General features: G+C 38.8%; 3 protein-coding genes across 6 annotated transcripts; 1 reads left to right on the forward strand and 2 right to left on the reverse strand.

Annotated features, from left to right (window-relative positions):
• The first annotated feature begins 7,972 nt into the window (after window positions 1–7,972).
• Window positions 7,973–16,195, forward strand: LOC122661111 (serine/threonine-protein phosphatase 7-like). 4 transcript variants are annotated; one of them, XM_043856427.1, is made up of 5 exons: window positions 7,973–8,597; window positions 8,991–9,487; window positions 12,449–12,593; window positions 15,854–15,961; window positions 16,100–16,195. In XM_043856427.1, the coding sequence occupies exons 1-5, from the start codon at window positions 8,073–8,075 to the stop codon at window positions 16,166–16,168; spliced, it is 1,344 nt and encodes a 447-aa protein (XP_043712362.1). In that variant the 5' UTR covers window positions 7,973–8,072; the 3' UTR covers window positions 16,169–16,195. The 4 variants fall into 4 exon arrangements, 2 of the variants coding, with proteins under 2 accessions (XP_043712362.1, XP_043712363.1); XR_006332830.1 differs by lacking the exon at window positions 15,854–15,961 and having other exon boundaries at window positions 8,991–9,485; window positions 12,505–12,593; XR_006332829.1 differs by lacking the exon at window positions 16,100–16,195 and having other exon boundaries at window positions 8,991–9,485; window positions 12,505–12,593.
• Window positions 16,196–17,860: 1,665 nt separating this feature from the next.
• Window positions 17,861–18,635, reverse strand: LOC122661806 (protein PLANT CADMIUM RESISTANCE 2-like). Its single transcript, XM_043857320.1, has 3 exons — window positions 18,467–18,635; window positions 18,060–18,353; window positions 17,861–17,955 (listed from the first exon to the last, which is right to left on the reverse strand). Exons 1-3 carry the CDS (start codon window positions 18,633–18,635, stop codon window positions 17,861–17,863), a joined length of 558 nt encoding a protein of 185 aa, XP_043713255.1.
• Window positions 18,636–20,227: 1,592 nt separating this feature from the next.
• On the reverse strand, window positions 20,228–21,167 carry LOC122661807 (protein PLANT CADMIUM RESISTANCE 2-like). Its single transcript, XM_043857321.1, has 3 exons — window positions 20,999–21,167; window positions 20,645–20,929; window positions 20,228–20,343 (listed from the first exon to the last, which is right to left on the reverse strand). Exons 1-3 carry the CDS (start codon window positions 21,165–21,167, stop codon window positions 20,228–20,230), a joined length of 570 nt encoding a protein of 189 aa, XP_043713256.1.
• Between the last annotated feature and the right edge of the window lie 329 nt (window positions 21,168–21,496).

Consider the following 21,496-nt stretch of genomic DNA (forward strand, 5'->3'; position numbering starts at 1 on the left):
TCAGAGATCAATAGTGCTCTAAAGTCTCAACCTTGAGAACAGGGGTTCTTTGAATTGATCAAACACAGAAAATTAAACAAACCCAACAAAAATAATACTTCAATAACTACATATAAACATTTCTATATGTGATTTTTACCAGTTTTTCTCATCTCTGAACAACTGGGTTATCATCAATAGAAACAGAGGACCTCTTGATGAACTCCAAACAATCAGCAATAGCTTCTGAATAGAAAGAATTTGATCTCCCATAGTTTCTCAACTTACAATTACCACCATTAAAGCTTCCTTCTTCCACTACTGCCACTGCTTTGCTGCTCTTCTTGCAACCACTGCACCTAGTGATGCCTTTCTTCAAGGAACCTATGGCTTGCCCATATGAAGATTTCCACCTGTTTAAGAGCCTTATGAAGTACAGAAACCTCACACGCAACCGATACACAGAGAACCTCCGAGGGCTTAGCCGGAAACCTCTCGTCCGATTCCATCTCTTCCCAACCTTGTTTAAGCTCATCTCAGACTGACCCATTTGCAGTAAACATGAAACAGAGCTCTATTAGTCTCTCCTAATGGACTTTTTATACACAGATATAAAGAATGGTGGAAGGTGAGATCATAAAAGGGGACGAAGATACGGGGAAGATTGGTTGGGTTTTGGACAAAAAGTCTTTAATTTACAGAAAGGTGAACGAATTTTACAACGTGGACATGAACAGATTTATTGTTAAATTAATGTTATAAGAAATGTGATTACAGAGGAGAATAAAAAGGAGAAGTATGAAGGAAAGTGGCTAATTTAATTTTTGTTGTTAGTTTAACAATGTTGACTCTATCATCTCTTAAGAGAATTTTGTATTGGGAAGGGAAAACTTTTTAGCTTAACTTTGATTATGACAATTAGTGTTAAATTAGTGAAAGGTTTAACCTTTTATTTAAAGGTAGAAGAAGAGGTTAAGGAGGAAACAGAGGAAGGCCCATCCTATCCTACATGGTCGGCAGCAGGAAAATATTGAAAAAAATAGTATCTAAGTCAGCTAGGGTTGTCCATCAACCTCTTACTTCACTTTCATTTTTTGTATTAGTTTAAGTAAATGTTGTCGTCGAATTAGGTAGGGTTAAGGGGAATACTGGTAAATCCATTGTTTTAATTTCTAGGGTGGGGTTGACAGTTGCAGCAATATTACTATTCACCTCCTTAAAGTTTTAAAAAAAAAAAAAATAAAATTTCTAGAATGTTCGACTTAAGATTGTTAAATGATTTGGTTCGATTTGATTTATGATGTAATTGATGAAAATTGAAAATCGAATCAATTATTACTTGGTTTCAAGTTCCTAAACCAAGTAATAGTCACTTAATCGGCTCAGTTAAGAGCTGATTTTATGAAATAGTAAACAAATAGATTTATTGCTCAAGAAATTGAAATTGTTTTGATTACATCAATTTAAAAAATTTGAAGAATAAGTAATTCATTTTATAATTTATATTTTGAGAATATATTTTCTATATTTCTTTGGGAGAGAGCGGTAGGAGCAAGGGGTGGGGGTGGAGATGGGAAATGGTGGTGGTCGTAGTGATGGTATTGGGGAAATAGAGCTTTCATTTATATTGAAACAGGTCAACGGACATATTTACTTCCATTATTAACATATGCTTATTAAAGTGGAGCACAAAAAAGACTTGAAATTGATTTCAATTTCAATATCATCCTCAGTTATTTTACTATTTCAATTGACAATTGCAACAATATTACTATTCACCTTCTTAAAGTTTTTAAAAAATTTAATTTCTATAATGTTCGACTTAAGGTTGTTAAATGGTGTGGTTTGATTTGATTTATGATGTAATGGATGGAAATTGAAAATCGAATCAATTACTACTTGGTTCCAAGTAGGAATGTAAACGGATCGGATTTGGCTCGGATAGTGCTATGTCCGCATCCGTATCCGATTAGCTTTTGGATGGATTTGGATAGTGCTGAACGGATACGGATACGAATCAGATATTTTATCCGTTTACATGTAAATATAGCTTTTTGGATAGCTATAGCTTATCCGTTTAGCTTTCGGACAGATTCGGATAGTGCCAAACGGATACGAACATGGATACGGAAATGGATTTCAGCTATTCATTTACACCCCTAGTTTCAAGTTCCTAAACCGAGTAATAGTCACTTCATCGGCTCAGTTAAGAGCTGATTTTATGAAATAGTAAACAAATAGATTTCTTGCTCAAGAAATTGAAATTGTTTTGGTTGCATCAATTTAAAACATTTCAAGAATAAGAAATTCATTTTATAATTCAATTTCTGAGAATATATTTTATATATTTCTTTGGGAGAGGGCGGTACGAGCGAGGGTAGGGGTGGGGATGGAAAGTTGGTGGTGGTGGTAGCGATGGTATTGGTAAAATAAAGCTTTCATTTATTTTTAAACATGTCAAAGGACACCCTCAATTATTAGCCTATGCTTATTAAAGTGGAGCACAAAAAAGACTTGAAATTGATTTCAAGTTATTTTATTATTTCAAATGAAATTGGGATTTCAATTTTTTATAAATATGTGAAAAAATCATACCGAACACCATAACAAAGCAGCCTTAGTTAATCGCTTTATATGATTTAATCGATTTTTCAATTTAACGATTTAGTTGTTCTATTTAATCAATTTTTTTCAGTTTGTAACTTATTTCACTTTTAAATAGTTTAAAGAAGAAAGAACTCTGTCTGGAAGTGTGGCCTACGCCAGCACTCCCATGAGTCTATCTCTCTCCTCCCTGTATGAAAAAACATCTTTACCTTGTTTTGAAGTGGAGACAGATAAACAAATGAGATTGCTAACTTAGGCCAAAGTACCAAACAAAAAACTACTTCCCATAATTTAAAACCACAATTTATCGATTCAAAGGCGAAACCAAACCAATTATATTTTTTTCTAATCAAAATCGAACTAAACGTTTCGATTCAATTTCTATTGAACAATTTCGGTTTAAAATTAACACCCTTAGACCTCCACTATTATATACCGAGTTAGAAACTAAACTCTTAAAACACGTAGTTTATGGGCTGTGAATCTGTGACAAGTGAAGCCCACACTCCACTACGTGTGTAAGGCAAAAGCTAACGTGTCCAAAAACCTCTTCTTACGTGGCACGTCACAAGAGTTCCACATGGCAAATGTGAAGGAAACCATGGAAAAGTTCCCTAGCCGCTTTTTTGTCACCACAAATTAAGAGTATCAGGTTGACCCAGAGCCCAAAAGACTTGTCAACAAAGAAAAAAGGTAATTTGGATCCTCTACTGCCGAGCTGCCCGGCAGGGCTGGCAGGACCCTACTGCCAAGACATAGCAAGGTGATAAATGACCATCTTACCCCCACTTGGGTAAGGCGCTTGAGCAAGGGTAAGGTTGTCATTTACTGTCTTGCTATGTCTTGGTAGTAGGATCTTGCCGGACAACTCGACAGTAGAGGATCAAGGTCCGAAAAAAGGAGGGAAGACTGAGGAGAGCCTTTTAGCCCAAATATTTGAATTCCAAGTCCAATTTTCCCAAGTTTTTTGGGTTTTACTTCTGTGCATAGATGATGACATCTGAGTTGGAGGTTAAGAAATTTGAACCTTTGACCCTCTAGTGTTGAAGATCAGATTTATTTCATGTAAGGTTAAGAGAGAATCTTTTAATCCAAAGGTTTTGGTGGTTGGATGTGATTCCTATCAATTGATTCTCTTCTCTCATATTGAAGAAAACTTACACCGATATATGGATGTCCTGGTCCTTGAGGGGTTATTTGTTGGATAAGTTATGGGAAAAGGTTCTCTTGGTCGCCCTTTGGGTAGGGTACGCTAGCTAGAACCTCTATGTCTATCTCTTTCTTCCTCACATGAAATGCCCTCGTTGCCTTCTAATGAATGATACTATTTTGCTCCAACTTATTGAATTGGTGTGCTCCTCTATGCCACTTGCTCAGCAAACCCTCTCCGATAAATTTTATTGGGAAACGTTTTCTATTCGAGAGCGTTGCTCCTGCGTATGGGGAGAGGGCAATGGGAAAGCGAGTGAAAGCATCAAGTGGGATGTTATTTGCATATTCCATGCGAGGCGGGATGGTCATTTCAACTTCCATATGTTTGAGCACAAAACATGCACTCCTAGACGGTTCTTTTTTCCCAAGTTTCATATATATCAAATTAGGGACATAAATGTGATTCTCTGCCTTCTGATAGTGTGACTTACCCTAATGCTCCTTCTCTCTCTCTCTCTCTCTTCTCCCTCAAACAAAGGATAAAGTTGTCCTTTCACGGGGAGGAGAGAGATAGACTCATAAGTAAAGGCAGTAGCAAAATATTGTCCAATTCATGGGGAAAGGAAAATTTTTCTTTACTCCCAAAATGAGTATTAGTAATAAAAGGTCGCATCATGCTTCATACATTTTCATCAATGGAATATGTATTCTTTTCAAAATAATAAGAAAATACTTTTGATTATTATTTATGGAAAAAAGAACTATGTTCGGGAGTGTGGCCTATGCCAACACTCCCATGAGTCTATCTCTCCCCTCTCCATTTGAAAAGACACTTTTGCCTCTTTGTTTTGAGGAGAAAATGAATAGAAGGATGAGAGTATTGACGTAGGCCACACTCCCAGACTGGAAACTACTTCCCATTATTTATTATTGATGAACGAAATCATTTTTGATTCTTCTTTGCCCCATATAGAGTACTTCCTTTAACAATGCATAGCCACCTTTGTCATAAAATGCCTCTAAATGCTCTTACCTCTTATGTGATATGGAAGGGTGACCTAATTCAGTCTCCCACTAATCCAATCATTACTTAAAAAATTCACAGTTGTTAAAATGATTACATGGACAATATGCCATCAAAGCTTAGCTCTTAATGATATCATTCTACTGTTATGGTTTTGGTATTGTTTATAAGAAAAATTATTTTGCATGTTAAATTGCCAACTTGCTCATATGAAATACAACAACAACAACAACAACAACTCAGCCTTATTCCAATCAAAGGGTCAGATCTCACTGGTAGATGAAAAAAAACTGAGTATTAAAGAAAATACCATTAGATGTCAATTTCCATATCAATCTCTCATGTGCTTTATTAATCTGGAGGCCCAAGCAGGCACAACCCAATAGTTTAAGGCGTTCAGCCCGTATTAGAAAATGAAGGATTGCGAAACCCAGGCCCACCAGGATGCCAATTAGCCAGCTAAAAGAGTGTTTTAGGTGTTACGATACTTCTCTTATTTTATTAATGGACCGAGTTTCTCTTCACCCATGATGAAAAGATTCCTTAGCTTCAGTGTTGTTGGATGTGACTTCAATGGGCAAGGGCAACTTCGTACAATAGGGAGGGATAATGCGAACTTGAAATATTTAATCTTTTAAAAATACTGCCAGTTTTCGATAAGCTAGCAGCACACACCAATCACAGAGTTGGACAAAGGAGGGCAATGAGGTCTTTTCAAAAGGGAAGTAGAGAGGATGACACATGTTGAGCACCTTGGCGATTTGCCCAACCGTTTCCCTTAAAAAAGAATAGGAAAACTGATGCACATACCCTCTCAAACACTCTCTCTCTCCCCTGACCATGTGGACCCTCCATGTATAAGAATTGTGAGGCACTCACTCCATTTTGCGTCCATTGGCTTGACAAGGGAGATGCCAATACACGCAGATGGTGTATAGATCTCTCAATTAAGAAGAATTATGCATCCTTGCATCGTCTTTGATAGAGAGCTTTTCAAACTTTGGCATGGGATTACTTAATGTCTTGTCTCACAAGAAAAGGGAAGAATTCCTTCATTGTTCAACCAAACAAGGAAAAAATCTTTTTCCTCTCTCTTGTAAAATACTCTTAAAGAGAAATTGTGGTGGATGGAAAAATGTTTTAAGTAGAGTCGTCATTTCTATACTTGACTGGGTTTGATCAAAATTGATTGGAGTTGGAGACCTCAATTCACAAGGTGTTGAGAATAGTTCAACATCGGTGAAATCTTGGACCTTGGATATCTTCATATACCCTTGGGCGCCTGCACTTGATATCTTAAGCTACACGTGAGGGATAGTGTTGAAAATAATCCTACATTACTTAAGTTCGGGACATTGGATGTCTTCATATAGTCTTGGGCATCTCCACCTAATAGCATAGGCTTTTAGTTAGATACTTCACCACAAGGTTGACAAACAATAGGAAAATACAATAAGAAGTAGGTTTCTAATATCTACTCTCAACTTGAATGTTTCCCAACTGATTCAGCAATCCCACAAATATCATAGACTCCAATTTATCAACTAAACTTCATAACCAATTGAAGAGAGAAACTTCCCTTTTTCTTGTGGTTCTCGCAATCATATCTGCAGCTAGATATTCACCAGAGGAGAAGAAACAAACTACTAGAGGAAGGATTGGAGATTTCAACTATTGGATTAGGTTCATTAGAGCTGTTGGATCATATAATACAGCTCCGTCATAACGAGCCCTTATTATGCATAATTATTCTCATATCATAAAAGACCGAGTTTTCCTTAAGCTACAGTGAAGCGAATTCCTTCATATATTGCTATCATTGCTTTTGAATGGGGAATCAGGTTCCACTCCCTGGCGGGTAACTACATCACCCAATCTCACACCATCCATAGGGTATGGATCCCATACCCCAAAGCCCGCCCTAGCCCACCCTAAACCTGAGTAGGATCTGGGCTGGATTTTTCAACCTTGAGGATGGTTTGGGTCGAGTTGGGTCAGGGTTAAGGTCTTGGGCTGTGTCCGGCCCAGCCTGACCTTGTGTTAGTTTATGCTTTACAATTTAGTGTTTATATATTACAATTTTTGTTTAGTATCTAATTATTTATTGGTTTACCCAAAAAAAAAAAAAAACAGTCTAATTATCTATTGAATGAAAGTGTTTAAAATTTTAAGTTTGGACTAAGTTTTTTAACCCAAAGAAAAATCTTATAGTCAATTGAGTATGAAACAAACCAATACTCAATCACATGATTCTCATTTTTTTAATGCATACGACAATGCAAATGGAAAAAAAGAAGGGTCAATTAGGGTTACAAAAATAGAGTCAATCAGGGTCAACCCGGCCTACCCCAGCCCAATCAGGGTCAATCAGGGCCGGGCTGGGTTGGGCTGAGCTTGACATGATTGCTCCTGGGCTGAGATATCTCAACCCCACCTAGGGCGGGGTCGGCTTGGACTTGGGCTGAACTAAGAGGACTTAGGGTTGGACTGCTGTTTTGAAAAACCCTGATTCACCCCTACCATATACAGTGTGAGATAATATCATCATATCATGTGGTTACCTACAATGAATGCATGGGATCAATATATAGATTCATGGGTGAACCGTTGACCATGGGCGTACCAGAATTTCTGCCTCCAACATTAATAGCAGAGACACCCCGCTCGGAGCTCAAGGACTACGCTACGCTGTGCAACCACTCGGAAAGTAGATATATTGCATTGGAAAATAGGAGAGTAGAATGCTTGGAACTGTCCGTGTGCAGTAAACTAGCAGCCAACAACAATAGATATACAATTCGACTCCTCTATTTTCGCCTTCCCCTACTGCCGTGTGCGTCCCACACACAAGCAAGGCAGAATGTACCGGCTTACTCCTGCCTGAGCGGGGGTAAGGTGGTACTTTCCGTTGTGCTTGTGTGTCGGCCGTGGGGGTGCAAGGAGGTACCGGGCAGGCGGAAGTAGAGGAGTCGGATCCATAGATAAATCGGGTGGAACATCATACATGAGGGGTAAAGAAGTCATTTCAAATGAGAAAAGATAAATACAAATGGTGCTAGCTTACGGTATACCGGCGGTGTGCCAGCCTTTCCCCAACCTTTAAATTTTAAAAAGCTGTTACCAAAAATCCAACTGTACATGAGAAGTTTCTTTATTCATTTGTTGGATTTTCTAGGTTAGAAGTAGCTGCAAAAATCCAATACGAAATTTTATATAAATTATTTTGCAAGAGATCTTCTTCAGTTCTTCAATATACTGCTAAAGTAACAGTTAGGATCTTTCTTCCCAAAGAACCAGAAGCTAGCGAACTATGTTGTCGCAATCAGAATCTCCTACTTCAACAACGACCACTACAAATTCTTCTCCAGCTCCAAACCTAAAACCTGGTTCAGATGAGAACTCTTTACCGGACGATATCGCCACTACCGTAGAAGATTCACCTCGACCACCTTCCAAGATCCCTCTCTCATGGCCACCCGACGGGAAGCTAACTCTAGATTGGGTTCAGGACCTCAGTTTCACCTTTGAGTGGTCATCGAAGAACATTGCACCTTCGAATTTTTCCTCTGTCTTATCTGTATCCATTTTCGATTCTCTGGTTCGCTCGGCGTTAAATATCCTGCTTAATGAACCCAATTGCGTCAGAATTGATGGATGTGGGGAAGACTCTAGTGCCGTTGTCGTCGGTGATGTTCATGGGCAGCTACATGACGTGATTTTCCTTTTGCGGGATGCTGGGTTTCCCTCTGACAATCGCTTCTTCGTGTTTAATGGTGATTATGTTGATAGAGGAGCTTGGGGTCTTGAGACATTCCTGCTCTTATTGGCTTGGAAGGTAGGGTTTCTCTCCTTCTGACGTTTTGATACTCACTTTTCGATCTTTCATATGTGTTCTGTGGTTCTTTTTTATAAGAAAAATATGGGATTTCACTCCTTTGCTTCTGAAGTACGACCTATCGATTTGTTTCATAGCTTTGTAACTTCATTTACTTAGTTGATTCTGTAAGCAAATTGAGGTTACTGGCCGAAATGTTTGGTTCCATCTTTTTTCTGTAAATTTGGAAAGAAAAGAAAAGAAATGGAATGGACAAATAGCATCTAAAGATTTTCTTTTGATTCTTTGTCAAAGATATATCTTGTTTATTGGAAACGAACTAAATGCATTTGCATATGCACTCCAACTCTTTTGTTCGAGGTTTACTTCTGAATAACCTCTCCCTGTTCACAGGTCTTTTTGCCAAACAGAGTGTTTCTCCTCCGTGGGAATCATGAATCAAAATATTGCACCTCTGTTTATGGTTTTGAGCAAGAGGTGATGAAAAAATATGGAGACCAAGGGGAACATGTTTACCGAAAATGTTTAGGATGCTTTAAGGGGCTCCCATTGGCCTCTCTTATAGCTGGCCGTGTTTTTACTAGTCACAGAGGGCTCTTCCGCTCCATGGCAGCTACACCATCAAAGAGAACCAAGGGAAAGAAGGGTCCCAGAGTGGTTTTAAAGAAACAAGCGAATTCTCTCGCACTTGGTTCATTGGATGAATTATCCAAAGCAAGGAGATCAGTTCTCGATCCTCCATGGGAAGGTTTGAATTTGATCCCTGGTGATGTGATGTGGTCAGATCCATCAATGGACCCTGGTCTTTCTCCAAATAAAGAGAGAGGCATTGGTCTACTATGGGGTCCTGACTGCACTGAAGAGTTCCTAAAGAAGTACCAGTTAAAGGTATGGTTCCAAACAAGATTTCCAAATTAAATTTACCTGATTTGCATCGTGATGCTCATTATTGACTACTTGAACAACTAACCGTATTGATCAGTGAAGAGTTAAGCTTAAAAGTTGACAAAACCATGAAAACTTGATCGTGTATGCATGAAAGTATAACTACTAAAGGAACTCACTATTGTACTTATTTCTGATTGCGAGTTGGATGAGCTTACCTTGTTCTTGAAACATGATAAACACACCTTTTCCAACTTATTGAAATTTTTGGATACTTGATCAAGGAACATGGAAATAGGATGGATTGAAGATCGAGGATCATTCTTTTAAAGCATTAGACTTCAAAATCTTGATGTTAAAGGCTGGTTTATAGGCATGGGTTTCTAAAATGGGTATTATAAACAATTAGTTGAAAGAATTAGTAGGTGTTAGTATATTACAGTCCTAACATGGGTTATTGATAGGGTAAATATTTTGGACGTATATAAGAAAAGTTAAGCAAGTAAATAGGCACTGAAAAGATAAAAAAGAGAAGTGCAGAATAGGTGTTGAGCCTATTAGGCATTCCACTGCTAGGCTTTGTAGGAGTTACACTTAGAATGGTCAGAAAGTATCGTAGTTCTTCATGCAAAAGTGGTACAAGAACCTTCAGTAAGCTTTAATTCGATTCTGCCCGGAGTATTTATATAGATAGTTGGACTCATTCCGAAATGTTTGACTTTGGTAAATAAATATTTGTTATGTATGTCTCGAATTCTTAGACCCGTTTCAAAGAATGACCTGCTCCGACATTTTTGGTGGCAACCCGATGAATCAGCCCGATCCGATGGAGGAGTATTTATATTCTTTACCTGCTTTGTTGTAATGTGTGTGAGAATTTTGGGGTTTTCGATTTAGGGTATCTGGGAGAGTGAAGCAGCGCCGTTTTGGGTGTTCTTGCAAGATCTCCATTGTAACTTTCTCCGATTTACATAGTGAAACATCTTTGCCTTCGCCCGTGGACGTAGCACACCATACTGGTGTGTGAACTAAATCTCCATTTCATCTTGCTCTGTTTTCGTTTTTGTTCGTGTTTTGGTTGGTGTTTGTTCTAACAATATCTCATCTTAAACTGATAATTTACCAGCATTTTGGTCTTCTCTTTTCTAATGTCATTGGATTGACAAAGTGTTGGGTATCTTTGCCTTCGCCCGTGGACGTAGCACACCATACTGGTGTGTGAACTAAATCTCCATTTCATCTTGCTCTGTTTTCGTTTTTGTTCGTGTTTTGGTTGGTGTTTGTTCTAACAATATCTCATCTTAAACTGATAATTTACCAGCATTTTGGCCTTCTCTTTTCTAATGTCATTGGATTGACAAAGTGTTGGGTATCTTTAGATAATTGAAGAAGGTCCCTGACTATAGTTGTCAGGCAACCTAAGGCATTGGAGGGGCGTCTGCCTACGCATCGTCTAAGCCCTACACATGCATTATATGACTATATGTAATATAACAGTGATAATTTTATATAATTATGCTTATATGCAACATAGAGGTCACAATATGATATAATTATGATAGTAATGACCTAAGTTGAGAAAATCAGCATGTAATAAACAAAGCATAGGATATAATAAAGCAAATTCATCAAAAATCAAAACAATAAACATTAATTAATGTAAAAACTCATATAAGTCTCAGCAAGGCGTGCTGTCGCCTTGGACCCAAGAAAGAGTTTGGATGCCTAGGTGACACCTTGACAACTGTGTCCTTGATGGCATCAAAGATCAAGCAAAGCTGGTAATCCTAACCTGAAGAGGGAGGAATAAGAGATGCTCTCAACTTAAAGCTTCTAGAGATGAATCAGAGACAACTCAAACTTAACCTGAAATTTGACTAAAACTGATAAATAGTATAATTGGCAAGGCTCAAATCATACATTAATGAAAAAACTTTAAGCCCAACATACCAAAATGCACTTGAACCCATTGGGGATGTATGACTGTTGAAATATGACATTTCCCACCTTGTCCACTTCTAAATGTAGATATTGTGTACTTGTCCACAAAGATATGACTATTTCACTCTTACCAAGAAGACCAACATAATGAAAGAAATTAGTTTTAGAGGATCCTACGAACAATATCTTAAAGGAAGGGGGCACTGAGTGTTGCAAGGCATGACCTGATGTACTTCAAGGCCAATATATTAACTGATCATTGCTGTGCCACTTCACAATGGAGATATGTCTGCAGGCTCCCTTTTTCTTACAGATGCGACATCCATTGGCTAAGCAATAACCCTTCTTCTTTACGTAATTCTCTGTTGAAATTCTTTGAAGTGCTACTGCCCATGCAAAAGAGTCTACTTTTGAAGGGATTAGATTAAATTCTGATCTTCTCCAGCTTCATAATTTGAATCCTGCTAAATTTGAGGCAAAGTGCTATAATCTGTTTTTAAAAGCTAAGAGAATAGTATAGTACTGGCCAATCCTTTAGAGAAGCTGTCTTCTGAACCTTTATTTTAAGGTTAAATTGAGAAGGGAGAGAGCTATATAGTTAAATTCTGGATCTTATCACCTGGATCATATCACCTGGATCAGTAGAATTTTTGGGTAAAAATTAGGATATATATAAACAGAAAGTTCTGATCTAGCCTGTGAGGAGAGAGATGATTATTGTATTAGAACTTGGCTGTCAATGCGCAAGTGAGTGCTCCCATGGCGTGAACATGCGCAGGCTGAGAAATGCAAATATTTTTTTTTTTGGTTAGATTGAGCTTTTTCTTAACACGTGAAGGATTTGAGCCCCCCACCCCCAATGGAAAGTGCGTTTGTTACTTGGACTTTTTCTTTCTCTCTTTCTTTGTAGCTTACATATCTTGAAACATTTATTTCCTTTTCTGTATCCTATTAAAAGATTTCAGCTCCAAATAATACTAGAAGTTGCAATGCTAACTGTGAAGATGTTTCTTGCTGGGACTGCAGATTATAAGATCACATGAAGGGCCTGATGCAAGGGAAAAACGGCCAGGTCTTTCAGGGATGCAGGAGGGATACACAATAGATCATGTGGTGGAGTTTGGGAAGCTAATTACCCTTTTCAGTGCTCCTGATTACCCACAGTTTCAGGTTTTTCCTTCTATATTTGCTCTGTTTCCCTTCTCTAATGCTTAATTTGGGTTTTTCTTTCGATTATCTTTGTTATGAGAGATAAACTACATGCCCTTCTTTCTCAACTTTTGTTTTAGCAGTGCAACACAAGTTTTGACCATTTTCTTACCTTCAAAATTTTGGGTGCTAATAACTGGATACCTATCCAAGAATAGGCACAAAATGTACATGATAAATTATTAATATTGCGCATAATACTACAAGGATACTTGTAGATATGGGTTAACTGGACGTTGTTATTAATCACTTTAGTTGCCTTGTAAGACTCCTTAAGCAAAAGATGCGTGAAAAATGAGTTTGGCTTCATGCATACAAGAGGTGAAAAGAATCCTATGTCTTGGAGGATTTAGCAAAACTAATTAAGTAACTAACCCCTCTCCCCCCCCCCACCGGAGGAAAAAGGATATAGCATGCCTAAGAAATGTGCACCAAACTTGCATTTTAATAGGATTCTCACTTGGTCTCCATAATGGATGATTAGCTATTTAGCATGTCATAAACTAAAATAAAAAATGCAACTAGTATTTGTTGTTTATACAACTTAAACATTTAAAAATAAGAGGCAAAAATTGGCAGCATGGACATGTTGCCAAGCTCCATGCCAAGTCCCTGTTCTTCATATCTGCTTCCTTTTCATGCTCAGCATCTTGGGTAAGTGATGCAGAGCTCAAAGCCTCAAATAGTACCAGCGTAGGAGGAAAAAGAACCAGGCCAAAACTAGACCTGGTTCTGGTTCTAGAAGAGGCCCACAACCAGCACTTGTAGATTTCCTTCAAAAAGATTGAATGAAGATTTGAGTGGGCCCCATGTGATTTGCATGGAGGGGAGATTATCTCGAAGATTGCTGGCTGGAATATTCTGTTAGATCTACTACTACTTTAGTTTCTCTTTTGTGATAGTTCCTTTATTCTAGTAAATATTTTGTAATACATTTGGTTGCTAAGCCATTAGCAATCTAGGAGTTGCTATTTTTGTTCTATTTCTTTCCTTTTTGTTTTTTAGCAAATAGATCTTCTTTCTAGAAAGTTGTTATGTTATTGAGTTGTTATTTTGTAAGCTACTTGGTAGCCAAGACTTGCTATTCTTCTAACACCGTCTCTAAATTTATAAATACAAGCAAGTAGCATCTACACTCCGATTTGGCAAAAAACATTGTGTGTTCTCTCATTAGATGCAAGTTTTTTTTTTGCTAACTCTCATTAGATGCAAGTTACTGTTGTGATTCAGCACCAAACCCAAGGTGGTGATTCCTCGGTGGTGAAACCAGGTCATATCCCTTTTCTTTTCCCCTTCTTCCCTTCCACTTATTCTCAGTTTCAGCAAGTTATACAAGGAGTGCGTGGGTGACTACCAAGGAACTCCGAAACTCTAATTTTGTGGGTTGGATTCTATCATTATTACCTCCATTCCTATTGACTTAGTTCAGTTATTATTCACTCCATCTTTTACTAGCTCTATTACTCAGTTTTATTCTCTGCAGCAGTAGTTTCTGTCCCCTACCAAAAAAAAAAAAAAAACTTGTGATGTCAGACTTCCATCAAAGATTTCAGCCATTCCAGCGTTGGTTCAAGCCCAATTTTTGAGATGTTCCTCCTTATTGGGACTACACTTGTCCAAATTTGCAGGTTCATTAGGACAGGAACTTTGGAGTTATCCTTGTTTTCGAAACTTACTGTTTTCTGTTTTTCTTAAGTTTCCTGTCAACCATCGTTACCATTTAACCGTTGGTTTTCTATGATGTTTTAGCCACAAGTGCAGCAGGTATAGGCCAGGCCAGCCTTTGTCCAGTTTCTCAAACTCATCATTGGCTGGTTCTTTAATTATCGATCTTCTCTATTTCTGCCCTATTGTTCTCTAGACCTGGGTCACTGCAATTCTGTCCTTTGCGTTAGTTTCCCAAATCTGTCCTCCAAACAGGTTAGTGGAATGCATCAGTAAGTTATAACCATTTCATCTTCTAAAAGTTACCCTGCAGGTAGACCGTAGATGAAAATAAGCTGTCATGGTGTGTGTGGCACATACAAGCAAGTAGGGCATTGTAATTCGTAGTACCAATGTATGGATCTTGTATGCTAGACATTGGCTTCTGAGATTAATGATCTTCTGTAGGTGCTATTCCATACACCATAGTCTCTTGCTGTTTATTTTTTGAAACTTTACATGGTAGAGAAATGGTAGAAGGTTCAGGCTGCCAGGGCAAATGCCAGAGTTCGAGTTTTGAAAGTGGCCACTTTGTGCAAAAAATGCCAAAGGTTAAGACCTTCTCCAAACTCGCCCCACATAGGCTGGACCAGCACCAGGTTATGGTGGCCTTTACATGGTGAACATGTGTAATGGTGGATGCTCAGTGTCTTACAAATAGTTTCAGGGAAAAAAATGCTCAGTGTCTTACAATAGTTTCATTAAATTTCCTTGATATGGAAGACAAATATCACGTGTACTCAAATTTAACTCTAGAAATAATCATGATCTAAAGAGGATGATATATTATCTCAGATTTGTACTCTAGTCCTTTACATGTAGGGCATGGATACTTTGTCGAAGCCTCTACCAGAAGTCTCTCTCTCTTAATGCATTAAACATGCTAAGAATAGTATGGGAAAGTAATAAAATTTTGAAGTATCCAATGTTGTAATGGAAAAACAAATTGGGACGTAGAAAAACTCCAACACGGGCAGTCTTTGAGGGATGGAAGGAGTCTCTATTTCCCTAACTACAAGTCAACCAGCACAGCTAGGCCTGAAATTCTATCTTGCTCTGTGGTATTATGAATGGATTCGAGGAACCAATATGGAGTTTCTAAAGTGAACACTTTGACTGTATGTGCCACCAGATATAGATGTCACACATGGAGTATTATTATTTCCTTCGCTTCTTTGAGAACCAGAATTCAACTCCTTTAAAACCAAATGCCTATAATGCCATTTTGAACAAATGTTATTTTTACCATGTTGGAGACATTAGGTCTTATGTATGTTATTCCAACGGAGAATGTTCAGTTGGCCTGGTTGACTTCAGAGCAATAAGACTTGAACTCATGCTCTCTGTTGGATACTAGGTTAGGATCTTATTGAGAAATTTGGCCCTGAAACTAAAACTAGAGTAAAGATAATTTTGACACAAGTTCATGGGATCGTTACACTAATCGTGTGCTTTAATTGCATTACTGTGATAATCTGTCGGAATATTCATCTTAACATTTGTTGTCTGCTATGCAGGCAGCGGAGGAGAGGTATAGGAACCAGGGAGCATATATTGTGCTGGAACCCCCTGAATTTGATATGCCAGTTTTCCGTACTTTTGTAGCCGTAATGCCAAGGCCAAAGGTACAGATATTGTACTTCTCGTCTATGAACCAAAGCATACTTTTTGGTATATGAACTTCTGTGTTTGCACAATACTCAGCTCTCTTCATACTATGAGAAGCTTCTTTAAATTGATCATCTAAATGCAATCTGGTGCAGGTGAATGCGTACTATAATTATAAAGATGTGATTGATTCAGATGAAGAGCTGGATTTTGCATCCATGTGAATGCGTTCATGTACATGTTTATCTAAACATGAAAATTTTGTCGTGTATAATCTTTCCTTCTTTTTTTTCCATGTATTATCTCCTCTATTGTATGTTGTAGATATTTATATCCTGGAATCCTTTAAAATTCAGTAATTTTTGCTGCAAAAAGAAATTTCTTTTGTCCGCCTTTGTAAATGTTGTTCATATGTAGAGGGAGAGGTTAACCTAGTTCTTAATTACATGGTTTAATACCTCTCACTGCCCCCTTAAGAAATTTTTTTCCTTCTTATATTCAGAATCCATACAAAATCCAAGATTTTGGTTTTGAAAATCTAGAGGGTGAATCATCCCAAACAATCCAAAACCTGATCTCTGAGGTAGATAAACATAGGAATCATTGCAGGGTAAGAGCTAAAAGCTGTATAAAATTCATCGAGAGGATGTTGCCTTGCCTTGCCCTGCCCATCCCAAGCCTCTAATGTTACAAGTGCTAGAAGATCTGCCATCACGTTAGAAGTTAGAACTAAGGTCCCTACCCAAAAAAATTAATGTTAGAACCAAGTTAGGGAAAATGTTTCTTATATGTGTACTTTGAATATTGTTGGGTGAACAGATGATGTGCCTATTCTATCAGTTGGATAGAGAGGTCACGGTGTAAAATAGCCAGACTTCAAATTTTAGGGCCTAAGCAAATACTCTCCAATGTATTGGCAGGCATCCCCGTATATGGCTATACACCCTTATGTTTGTTCAACAACAATTATGCATTCTTCATATTATTGGATTTTTAAAGCATTATTGTAAGGTTAAATTAGGATGGGTTGCTATTAAATTAGACATGTCCAAGGCGTGTGATAGACTGGAATGGGGGTATGTCCATGCTCTCTTTCAGTTTTTGGGGGTTCTTGGAGCACTGCTGTGACTTGACAAGTTATTTGTTATCTTTTGTGTTCTATTCTATTAAACTTAGAAGGTTCGTCTTTTAATTTTTTTTGAACCGTCTAGAGGAATAAGGCACGGATGTGCTTTGAGTCTGTATCTTTTTATTTTGGCTATGGAAGGATTGTCTCGGCTTCTGTCTGAATTTAGATTGAGGATAAATGCTCTTTTTGCTTCACTAAAAGAGAAACTGATTTGGGAGGGTTCGTTATGACACCAGGGTGTAGTTTTGCACCAATTAGTCGGGAAGATTACAAATCATCCAGTAGGGGTGGGCATTTAATGAGAAGAGAAGATATGATGTCTAGGGGGAATGTGAGAGTGTGGGATAACAAGGATGGGGCGTGATAGGCGGTGTCATTGCATGGTGCGGAGTTGGCGGGGCTGACGCTTGGCAGGAGAAGATGGTGATTTCAGGTAGGGAAGAAGATGGGGATTGCAGGTAAGGGAGGCAGCGGCAGGCAGGTTGGTTGCCGACAGTGTGTGGGAGGCAGTGGCTGTGCGACCGTTGGCCATTAGAGCTCTAATACCATATCAAGCTGCAAATTAACCCTAATGAAAGGTAGAATTATATTTGGCTCTCATCAAAACTGTGGAGGAATATATATGTTACAATGCCTTATAGGCACCAAGTATACAAAAACAAAGAAAGAATAGACAAGATAGGAACCAAGAGTCCGTTGTGAAATGTGAACAAGAAACCTAAGCCAGTAAAACTCATTCTCTTCCACTTCTCATGTTCTTCATTATTCTTTTTTTTTTTTTTTTTTGCTATTCAATCAACCGGGTCATCCCTTCCAAGGTGGGAGCGTCCTCCACTCCAGCTGCTGCTGCTAGGATCTGCTTTTCCATGTTAGCTTGCCATCCTGCAAATCAAGTTCATTCAGAAGCAATAAAGCCATTAATCTCTTTCAATTCAATACCAATAGATTCAAATTCGAATAACGGTAAACTTAAATTAATTGACAACCTATGTTCATGTCGAATCCTTGGCTTTTGAGCTCTCTGTACTCTTGGCAAAGAGCACATTGCTCACACAAGCAATGAACCCGGCAATCCCCACAGGGTTCCCCACAAGGACTCTCTTCGAGGCCAAATCGCTGTCTCATACATAACCGATTGCCAGCCGAGAAGATGCATCCTATGCCTGGTAAGAACATGAGCAGTGCATAGATTGCTCCTTGTGAAACACAGGAGGTTCCCTCATTCATGATCTCTGAGATTTGACCAAAGGTAATGCATGGACACCACATTGTTATGCAACCTGTGAAAGTTGAAGCAATCCATTATATGGTCAGATTGTGAATATGTTTTGGACAGAAAAGATATATGGTAGCATGGTAGGAGAGGAGCAAAATTAGATTAATTCAGACATACAGTTCTTAACATCGGCACCGCAGTCGAATAGGCCGGATGACCAAGGAACCGAACCATCTGGATTCTCAGGAGGAGGAGTTGAAGAAGCATCGAAATGTGGAATAAGTTGTGCCGTGACAGAGGAAGCTGGAGTGAACTTCCAATTAGCATTTCTCTCTGACGAATCCATTTTTCTTACCTTTCAATTGATCCAAGGAGGTTTATACAACTCTGTTTGTGTACACCAGAGAGAAAGAGAGAGAGAGAGATGTGATTCACTGGTAGTTTGTATGACTAAGCTTGTCTATCGATTAATTGACTATGTATTTCATTTCTCTGCAATTGTTTGTGACATGCCACCATCATTTGTACACCTTTTGTGAGCATATAACACGCCACAACAACTTGAGAGAGTTTTTTTTAATTGAGCCTTTTAAACGTGGTTCATACACTCTTGCACACCTTTTCTGGGTTTATAACAGGCCAAAACAACTTGAGAGAGTCTGTTATTATCCTTTCCAATTCCTGAAGTGTGGCAGTGCGGTAGTACTAGGTGGAGATGTCGACACCTGGCAGCTGCCGAATCTAATGGTCCATATCAATGAGCTCGGATGGTTAGATGCGGTAGTTGCCAGGTGTCGACATCTCCACCTAGCACTGCCACACTACCACACTTTAAGGAATTGGAGAGGATATTTTTCCTATGGATCGCGGATAAAATTTAGCTGCTAACTGGGTAGCAGCAACATTCGGAGGGGTGCCAAAAAAACCCAGCCAGTCTGAACCCACTCGAACCTGTACTAAGCTCAAATAGGGCTTGGGAGGGGGGTAAAGGTGGAGGAGTTGGAGGTGGTGCAGGAGGTAGGGCTTCATGGTGGTGATGGTGTTAAGGATGGGTGGCAGTATAGGGTATCTACATTGTAAAAGAAGATGATGATTTGGGAAAGATGAGGGCATTTTGGTCTTTTCAAATTTTAGCAAATAGGTTAGGTCAATTAGGTCTTTTCAAAATCTAGAAAAAATAGAAGAAAGGGTAGTTTGGTCATTTTTTAACATTTTAACCCCTGGTATGGACTTAAATGACTTTAGGGGGGTAAAGTAGGGGTGGTACGTGGAATTTTCAGGGGTGCGTGTGGACTTAATAAAACTTTAGGGGGGCATGAGGAATATTGGGTACATTTTAGGGGGATATGCGTATTTAACCCTAATTATTTTAAAAGGGAAAATGTTCTATATATGAGCAATTGGATTAGGGTACGCTAGCATTTTTTGTATGCATCAATCTCTCTTCCTCAAATGAAATGACCTAATTACCCTCAAATGTACGATATTGTTTTGTCGTATTTCATTGGTATGCTCTTCATAATTTTAAGTATCAGTACTAGAATGACTGTATCAATATCAGTCGTGATACGATACCGATATGTATCACTGTTGTCAGCCAAAAATTAAAAAAATTGAGCATCTTTTTGGCTCATTCAACAGATATCATCGATCGATACATATCCATATCGTATCAGTTTCGAAATTGGCTGATACCCATTCCAATACATGTGAACTTGATCAGAAAACCTACTTCCATTATTTAACTTATAAACAAACACAAAACACCCTTTTCTTACAATTTTTTATTTTGTTTTCGGGGTTGGGGTTTGGGGTTGGGGTTAGGGTTGTAAGACTCCACACTAGGACCAGATAATTAAAGATTTAATTAAAGACACATAAGGGGGCCGGAGGGGTTTCAATGGGTCAAACTTATAATCTTTCGGATCGCTTTCTTGGTTAGTCACTCTTACAGGCCATGCGACTCGTGCTTTGGGGCACGGTGGGAGCCTTCTCCACTCCAGCTTCTGCTGCTGCTTCTAGGATCTGCCTTTCCATGTTACCTCTTCTCCATCCTGCAAATCATCAAGCTCATTCAAGAGAAGCAATTAAATTAAGGGCTTATGTTCTCTGTGCCGCAGGCTGCGCCCAAACACATGGGCCTGTCACTCAGGGGCAGGGTGGTTAATGTGTCCACCCCCATGTGTCTGGTCGACATTCTCCCTTAAGCAGCCTCATTGCAAAAGCAGGGGTAAGGCTGCATACATATGACCCTCCCAGACCCTACAGTTGCGGGAGCCTTGTGCACTGGGTATGCCCTTTTTAACAAAAGATTCAAATTCAGAGAATAAGGGTTAAGAAGTGAAATTAATTAACCTTCGATGTTCATGTCGAAACCACGGCTTTTGAGCTCTCTATACTCTTGGCAAAGGGCACATTGCTCACAGAAACAATGAACCAGACAATCCTCACAAGGACTCTCTTCGAAGGCAAATCGCTGCCTCATACATAACCGATTGAGAGTCGAGCAAAAGCAATTTAAGCCGGGTAAGAACATTAGAAGTGTATAGATTGTTCCTTCTGAAACACAGTTTGCATTCTCAAACAGGGTCTCTGAGATCTGACCGTAGGTAATGCATGGACACCACATTGTTATGCCACCTGTGGGTGGAAGTAGATCGATGAGAAGCAATCCATCCAAGGAACAACATTAGATTAATTAAGACTTACAGTTCTTAATATCGGCACCGCAGTCGAAGAGGCCGGATGACCAAGGAGCCCAACCATTTGGATACTCAGGAGGAGGAGTTGAAGAAGAATCGGAATCTAGAAGAGGTTGGGTGGTGGCAGAGGAAGCTGGAGTGAAATTCCGGTTAGCATTTCTCTCTGATGAATCCATTTTTCTTACTTTTCAACTGATCCAAGGACCTGTATAGTACTCAGTTTGTGTACACCAGAGAGAGAGAGATAGAGAGAGGTCAGGAAAAATTGGTAGAGGAAACTGTATTTCAATTATTCGCAATTGTTTGCGACATGCCATAATCATCATTTGGCATGAAATCCGTGGCGGCTTGGGGTTGAGCGCCATTGTGTTGTGCTCAAGTCTCCATTCAAAGGCCGTTATGTGGATTTCATGCCAATTTAATGTTTAGTAGATGAGTTCAATTTAAAATTCAAAAATAGCAAATCGCTGTCTCAATATGAAATCCAAATGGCGGCCCATGAATC

The sequence above is a fragment of the Telopea speciosissima genome, chromosome 5, assembly GCF_018873765.1.
Source record: "Telopea speciosissima isolate NSW1024214 ecotype Mountain lineage chromosome 5, Tspe_v1, whole genome shotgun sequence".
NCBI classification, from domain to species: Eukaryota; Viridiplantae; Streptophyta; class Magnoliopsida; order Proteales; family Proteaceae; genus Telopea; species Telopea speciosissima.